At 40.1% G+C, this 8,572-nt stretch overlaps 1 protein-coding gene across 1 annotated transcript in view; it reads right to left on the reverse strand.

Moving 5' to 3' along the window:
* The window catches only part of TNKS (tankyrase), a 213,750-nt gene that overhangs the window by 44,205 nt on the left and 160,973 nt on the right, over positions 1-8,572 (reverse strand). The window contains exons 13-14 of the mRNA XM_019533970.1: positions 7,707-7,878; positions 3,451-3,530 (exon numbers count right to left, since the gene is read on the reverse strand). Coding sequence (XP_019389515.1) covers positions 3,451-3,530; positions 7,707-7,878 — 252 coding nt within the window. The remainder of the gene's footprint in view (positions 1-3,450; positions 3,531-7,706; positions 7,879-8,572) is intronic.

Raw genomic sequence — 8,572 nt, forward strand, 5'->3', positions numbered from 1 at the left:
GGCCCAAGGACCAAGCCCTGGGGGACTCCGCTGCCCACTTCCCCCCAGGTCGAATATGACCCGTCCACCACCACCCTCTGAGTACGACCCTTGAGCCAATCTGCAATCCATCTGACTGTGTAGGCATCGATGCCACAGTCGCCTAGTTTTTTAATGAGGATGGGGTAGGAGATGGTGTCAAAGGCCTTGCTGAAGTCTAGAAAGACTACGTCCACAGCGACACCTGTATCCATTGCCTTTGTGACCTGATCTTAAAAGGCAATCAGGTTGGTCTGACATGACCTGCCCCTAATGAAACAGTGCTGGTTGCTCTTGAGCATCATCCCTGAAGCCGGCCCATCACAGATGTGCTCCTTGAGGATCTTCTCAAAGAGTTTCCCAAGGATAGAGGTAAGACTGATGGGCCTATAGTTGCCCGGGTCCTCTCTCTTCCCTTTTTTGAAGGGAAGCTTAAATAATCTTGAGATGTACAGTCCACATATACATTCTCACTGGTGGGCATGTCTCACATCCTATGCTTAAACGAGAAACTCAGTACTATCTCTAGAATATGTCTATATGCTACCTCTCCATGATCCCCTCTTATCAAGGGGGTAAAAGCTGTTGAAGAACTGGACAATATATTGTTATAGACTTCAGTTCTCGATAAGTAACTTTTGTTCTTCAAGTAACTGTCCATAAACACATTCTCACTAATAGGTGATGCCAAAGCAATGTCCAAATACCTGTAGGTGGGACTCTGAATTTCTCTAGGTCAGGGGTTCTCAACCTTTTTAAAGTCAAGGCAACCCTCAGAAAATAAAGGGCTCGTTGGACCTGTGTTTGTATGAGGGGGAAAATACTCTCAGGGACCCTGGATCTTGCAATATATGCATGGCTCCCTCAATCCTGGATGAAACCTATTGGCTGTGCCTTCAAACAGGAGGTCTTCCACTGTAGCTTGGGTCTTCCCAGTAGCAAGTTATCAGTATATAACTACCCTGATGTGATGGATCTACCTGTGATACTGCCTGTAGGGCTGTTTTCGCTACCAACTGTCCTTCTGAGATGAAAGGCATCAAGCTTTCCCTTTTGCACAGAATAACCATTTTCATCAAGTTTGCTAATTTCTCATACACCTGCAAGGTGTATCAGGCTAAAATAGCCTGATAATTAGCTATTTCATGCTGCAGACTACCTGATGAATAGGCCCTCTTGCCAAATGGGTCTAACATCTTGGTCTCCCTGTTCTTTGCCAACTCAGCTTTCTTATTCACAGCTGCAATAACCACGGAGGATGGGTTGGGATGAGAGGAAAGTTACTCATGCTCTTACATTGCACTCTGTATTTCTTGTCTGTTTAGCCACAGGGTGGCAGAATGCTGAGATTTCCCAAGTCACTTTGGTTGGGATCATTACGGTCCCAGTACCTTTGTGTAATATATCTATGAGGCAATGCAACCGTTCTGACACTTCCTCTGGGGAAAATGCCAATGTGTGTGCAGCCTTTTTCACAACTTCTTGGAAACTGGGGCACTGAGTTCACAAATGTTGCACCGGGGAGGATAGGTTCTGGATTCTTCCCTAGCTATCAACAGTGATTGTTTGCAATGATCTAGGGAGAAGTGAAAATGTCCCCAAGCAGAAGTTCTTGAAGTCACCAGACTTTCTGAGCATGGAGAGGTTGTTGGAAACCCCCACAACTAATGGGCCAGGCTGACATGGTTGATCCCATGTACACAATTGCTCCAAGGTTCTGGGGTGTATAGGCTGGTCCACATGGTACCACATCCTGGATGAGTGTCTACAGTGTGTAAGTACTGCAAGAGTTGTCAGTCTTATGCCTCAGAAGGACTCAGACTGGCATCCAGACACAGGATTTAGCTGGTGACAAGGATAAGACCTATGCCAAGCATACTGGAGACCCTGTGAAGAACTACAACGCGGGGCCTGAAGATGGTGTTGCCACATCATAGGATCCAGTGCTAGGGAGAGTTTCAGTAACAGTAGGCTCATTAAATGAGCAGTGTCAGGTGTGGGCTACTTTGGCAGGACTGGGATAATGGTACTCCATACTAAGCTGATACAGCAACCTGTTCATTTCCTGGTTCCATCACTTCAAAGGAGTGTGCCAATGGCAAAGGCCCATAAGCTGACTGGAGTACTAAGGAATCATGACTCCTGAGGGGCGCCACATGGGTGTGCTCCCTTTGCTCTTTTAAGTTGTAAGTCTTGATGATGGACAAAACTGGTATGCCATGATCTGGGCTACCCTAAGCTTTCACAGAAATTCTTTAGGGCCTATACATCTTAGGAACAGGTGATGCTGCTGAAGCTGCTGGTTCCTTACAAGTCTCATCTATCATTCACATGGGCCAAAGGGTCTCAGGGGTCTGTTTTGCGTCATGCAGACCCTCCTTAGGTTGAGGAGATCTTTTCTTCCAAAACTGTGACAATGAAAAGGGTTTCCTAGGGCTGCTCCTGACTGGTAATCTACTTCCAGCCCTGGATCAAGACTGGAGGATAGGCACTGGTTTAATTAGCTTTGAGGATGCTGCTCCACACTGGAAAAAATATAAATAAAAGCTGATGAGGCTTGCTTCAGAAGTGTCACTTGAATAATAAACCCTGCCCCTGGGTTGTGAGGGGTTAAGCAGAAATGAGTAGGGCCACTCCAAACCCATGAAATCCAGATGCAGAGAGCTGGGTTGAACTACAGCCCCCAGACTGTTTTGAGTGCTAGCAGGAAGGGAAGTGGGAGAGAGGAGCTGCAACATTTTGGGCCATTTTGCCCAGAGCAAAATCCATGGGTAGACCATGAAAGAAGCCTTGCTCCCCAATGTGCTCCCAAAGCCATTAAAAGAGGCCCCAGGCAGATTGTGGCAAAACCTGATTTGCATGCAGCTGGGAGAAGGATTCATTTTTTAATTTTTTAAAAATTTTTTTACAAAGGAGAAACCAGCAGCAAGAGGAACTAACTGCTGCTACACAGTGAGTTGCACTTAAAAGTCCACAGAAGGTAGTGTGGTTAGTTTGACTGTAAAATGGTGAAAGGCCACGTGCCAACTGGGGTAGTTTGGGCTGTGCATAAGGTGAAGACTTTTACCCCAAAGGGTTTTTGTGAGACTGTTGGAGTCGGGGTTTAAGTTGCACTGTTGAACGTGGTAATGCTATTATTAGATTTCTACGTGGGGCTTTGTGGGTTATTACAGATTGTGTTCTAATGTCTGCATGTACAAATAAACCCAACTTGGTTGTACCCTCTTGTTAAACTAAGGTACTCTTGGGGGTAACTAACTATGCCACACACCCGCACTCTCTCGCAAAAAAGGGTATGCTTAAGTGTAAATGTCTCCAAGCAGGCCCTTAATGTCATCAGACGCTATGAGCATGGAGAGGTTGTTTTTGGCAGCTAGGTTCCTGAACAGTAATACAGGTTGCAAACTGGATACATCATTCACACAGTCCTACCTTCACAGTTTCCAAATCTCCAGCTTTGGATGCTTCTAATAGTCGATAATCCACATCAGATGTGCGAACAGGTGTACTTTCTATACACACAGAAAGAAAATTTGATATTCTGGCTTAGTATTATTTCACAATTAAGATGAGGTTATACTAACTTAACTTCAGTCTCATATATTTTATAAACAGAAAAGGTCTTTGAAGGAATTTTTAGAAACTGTACACAAGTGATGGTGGAGAGCCAACGCTCCATTTTCAGAAGTCTCTTAGGCAAGACGGGGCCAAATCTCATTGAAAGTAAACATAGTTTAGGCTTACATGACTATGTTACTATTTAAAATGGAACTTGGATACTTCTGAAATTTTTAGCAGATGGGAATAATTTTTTCTTCCTCAAGGAAGTATATTCTTGTTTAGCCTGATCCAAAGCCCGGTGAAATCAAAGGAAGGTGTCCATGGGCTTTGGGTCACTCTGCTGACTTAAATGATTTAAAAGAGAATTGTACTGCTTTTTACCTAAGTGAATACACCTGTTTATAAGGGACTGAGCTGGCTTCTGGAATACAGCAGAATCTGTTTGGGCAATGATTCTGGATTCTGGAATACAGCAACCTGTTTGGGCAATGATTGTCTGGAGGGGTATTCTGATTGGCCAGCTAGGCCAATGTTGATGATGTAACAATAGTGCTCCAATTCCAAAACTGGCTAACAACATAATCTCTTTTCCCATTTTATTAAGTGGATAGCTAATAAGTTAATGTGAACAAGAGGGTGGTATAAAACCATTTAATGTGTACTTTTGTTTTAATTGCTATTAAAAAAATAATTACAGGTTTTAGCTTCAAGCCAGCCAGTCACATACTCTCTGCACCACACCTTGCCCAAATGCCTCCTCCTCCGCCTAAGTTTTCTATTAGAAAAACAGGTGTGTGGGGACAAAGATATCCAGTGGCAAGAGACAGTCAGATTGGGACAGAAGCAGAGCTAGCATGTAAAGGAGTGATGAGTTTGCTGACCCTGGAGCTCATCAATACTTTCAGCTTTCAGGACAAAAAATGAGCTGAGAGTGGTTTCTATGCAACCTTAGTGCTTTTTTATGTCGCTTTACTAAAAATGGCTTTTCATAGTGGGAAGATATATTGCTTATGCTACCCCAGCTAAAGAATTTGAGGAATAAGTGCTTCTGTAATATAACGTAATTGATTTTGAGACCATTGTCTACTGCAGAATGAAAGGGATTGAGAGTACACTTGGGTATGTAGGTCTTTATATACCGTTAAATCACAAGCATGCTGCCCCAGCAGTCACACTTTCTAGATAGCTTTAGGCCTGCAGTGCTGAAAAGCATGCTTCTGAAGAACAGAGTTAACTTGTCTCGGATAAAGAGAAAGCCTTTATATAACATTAGCTGCAAAGAATTGTGTTCTAAGAAGATTGATAGTTCATCTAAGCACTTTCTGAAAGCAGAAACGCATTGATCTGATGCCCCTACAATCTTTATCATTCTTTCTAAATTAATTACCTTGCTACTTAATAAAATCATATTTTATACTACATGAAGGAAAAACTGGTACAAATAGATATCTAAATTCTTAAATGGGCTGTGAAGTGTTCCCTTAAACATGTATTAATTTACCAGTCCAATCTGAGGTAGTACTGCTCAGTTGCAGATCTGGCTTTCTCTTCCTGACAGAAGACATGGCTTTGGAAGAAGTCTGGTAAGATAGCAGGCAGGAAGTTAGAGACTAGAAAATCAGCAGACAATCCAGCTGCTGACACAAAGCTATACTAATCTGCCTTCCCATTGCTTTTGTGTTCAGTGGAGAAGATATACTAAGAGATGGGGAAGAAGTGAAAGGTATATCCAGAAACCCACTTGTACAGGTGGGGAGGAGACGCTCTTGACAGGTGGCATATCATGGAATCCCAACTCTGTTATACGAAGGAACATGTGAGCCGCCAACACTTTGTTTTGCCTGTAGCACTAGCTCAAGAAACAAGTACCACTAGCAGTGACTTAGTGTGGAGATTAGCAAATGATGCAAAGAAATACTGCTAGAGAGGGGAAACAGCAGACTCCCCATCAGTAGTGGTTTTAGATAAGTCATAGAATTAATCACGTTCACTTTTTTTCTGAAAACGTTAAAATTTCAATCCCTCACCACCTCACCTTGCACTGGCCACAACCTCCTCAATGTTTTGAGAAGGTTGGAGATAAACCTGGTAAGCATCTTACTATGCTGATAAGAGTCCAGAACAACATCTGGGACTCTGCTCTTCAGCTGTCGCTTTCCTCATTTGCTGTCTGAAATTCAGCTCCCTCCACCCCCCAGTCAATAGGAGATGGCCCAGATGCTGACTTCAATTGCAAAATAAATTTGATTATATTGGGAAATTAAAATTAAACTCCCCCAAGAGGTTGGAATTTGTTTATAGAAAGGGTCTGAATACTCACAGAGCTGCACCGAGGAAAAAAACAAATATACTTACTTTTTAATAGAAGAAAAACAAACAGCATTTTCTAACAGAAACTTAAAACCCTTCCTAATAATCCCATTTTATGAGCTTTCATATATTACATGTTTACATTTAATGATCATAACCACAATTTCAGTACCAGTTTGAGGAAAGGCAGACTTCTCAGCCATGAGGTCATCAGAAAGCTGTTTTCATGGTTGTGATCTCACAGCTATTTCAAGTGTGGGTAAAAAACCAAGACTACTTGACCATATTTTAACCAATAAACTTATACACAGGACTAAAGGAATAGGGTAAGAATCTTTACATCAAAGCAGGCTTAATATTTTTGCTATTTTAAAAGATATTTAAAGCAATATTAAAAAAATAGGAATATTTTGCATAAAATTAGGTATTTATACCAAAATTGTAAGTCATTTGCTAGTATTAAAATATGCACACACAACAAGACAACTAACAACAGCCATACATAGTCCTGAAGACATCACAAACTAGTACACACATCTTGTTTCTCCATCTTTTAGGTGGATGTCTGAGTGTCCATGGATGTGAGTGTGTATGAATCTGTGTGTAAACACACCAAGGAGAAAGAAGCTTTTTTTTCCTGTAGAAAAGGCCAATTAATGAGAAATAAGTAAATTAAATGGGTGCTTATTCTCCTCCATGAAAAAGGTGGTGGCCTTTTCAAGCATCTCTTTACTGTTTCACATTTAGTGTTAAAAATGTCTGCCTGATTTTTACGAGAGAGAGAAAAATATATTGCTACTGGACAATCATCTGACATGGGAGCTCACTTGTTTTAACAGCTATCCCTATTTTTCTGCTTATACCTTCTACGTTAAAGAGCACCAATAATAAAATATATATAACATGTTTTTAAAGGCATTAGAAGCTTAAGTACCTTTCAGACTACTCCACTTGATATATCAAACATTTTCTCCCCTCTTGGACCATTTTTATTACACAAGAATAATTTTCAATTGAAAAAAAATCCTCTTCACTGTTCTTTCAGGAATAATTCAAAATGGTTATCATGTTAAAAAAGCAGAATCAGCTTTATTAATTCTAAACTCTTTTTTTTTTTTTTAAAGTAACCTCAAAACGTAAACAAAACATGACTAGCAGAATTATGTGCTAAAAGCAACAAATGACTATATGTAGTGCAAGCACTGAGTAGTTTTTTAAACTTAATGCAGATGCATCTTTTATACATATGCACTAAAACTCTATCAACAGGTTAGTTAACTGGGGAGGTGGGGGAATGTTTCAAACAAGCATAGCTAAGTAGCCTGAATTTATAAGAGGTCTTTCCTGCTGAAGACCCCTATCACTGAAACAAAAAACTATAGGAAGATCCAAAAGGTTTTAAGTATATTTCACTTTTTAATTGTATAGCATTCCCAGGAAGGTGCAACTATTCTGGGCAATTCCTACATCTTCATTTTTGAGACAGCTAAATGATATAAATTAAAACAAACCAATCCTCTGCCACTGTTATTTCCTTGCTTCTTTGTAGGCGTGGAACAAATATGACCTGTTTAATATTTTTCAAAATTTAAACACCTCACTTGGGAGAGTGTGGGGAAGAACCTGTAAAGAGTAACAAATTCAGAGTAAGCTTCAAGTGTGTGTGCACCTGTATGTGCATGTGTGATGGGATAATGAAGATATGACATATCTGCTGAAGGTACAACACAATACTAGAAGAAGCAGTCTGAGAAATTATCACAACTGTAAAAGAACAGGAGTCTACATTAAAATATGCAGTCTTTATTTTTACCTACCACTTAGAATCTGTTGTACTGCTTCATTTCCCATCTGTGCTGCTGTGAAACCTTGTAACGAGATGATAGCAGGATCAGAGCCGTAATTCAGCAGGAGGCGACAGGTTTGCAAGTGACCTGCTAAAGCAGCTCTGTGCAAAGCTGTTTGACCAAGTGTGTCCAGTGCATTCATCTGAAAAATTATTCAGCAATATTAAATAAAGTATCTTTCTAATTACAAGACTCCATCTGTTCCCTACCCTTTAATCAGGGGTAGAGCAATAAGCAAAACTTCAATGCAAGTTTGTTTCCCGGTCAATCCCACTGCATTAAAACAGTCAAAATATTAAAACAGAATAATAAGGAATGAATTTGAAAGTTACTATTTTAAGTATTTGATTATTTCAGGCTATTTTTATTTAAATCAGGTTATTAATTTATGTTGCTAACCAGATAAATAATTATAATAAATAATATATAGTTTAAAACTTTATTAACATTTTGAAGAACTTCACTTGGAAAATTAATATTTGAAACGGTCACTCTATTAAAAGTAGCCATATAAGCAAAAATCAAATGGAAGATGGAAAATAAATTAGGTGTATATTAACTAAAGAATTTCATACTGGACTAAGCTTCAAGGAAATTACCATGTGCCAACCACAGAAGAGTGAAACTTAACATTTCCTCATAATTAAAAAATCCCATAGAGGTCAAATTGAGGAGAGTTCTCCATATTAAAAAAATGCAAGCCATGAAACTTACATTAGTTAACATATTTTTTCTTCTTATTTATAGATTTCATAGATTTCATAGACATCAGGGCTGGAAGGGACCTCGAGAGATCATCGAGTCCAGCCCCCTGCCCAAAGGGCAGGAAGTCAGCT

The sequence above is a fragment of the Crocodylus porosus genome, unplaced genomic scaffold (assembly GCF_001723895.1).
Source record: "Crocodylus porosus isolate Cpor-Errol unplaced genomic scaffold, CroPor_comp1, whole genome shotgun sequence".
In the NCBI taxonomy this organism is placed as follows: Eukaryota; Metazoa; Chordata; order Crocodylia; family Crocodylidae; genus Crocodylus; species Crocodylus porosus.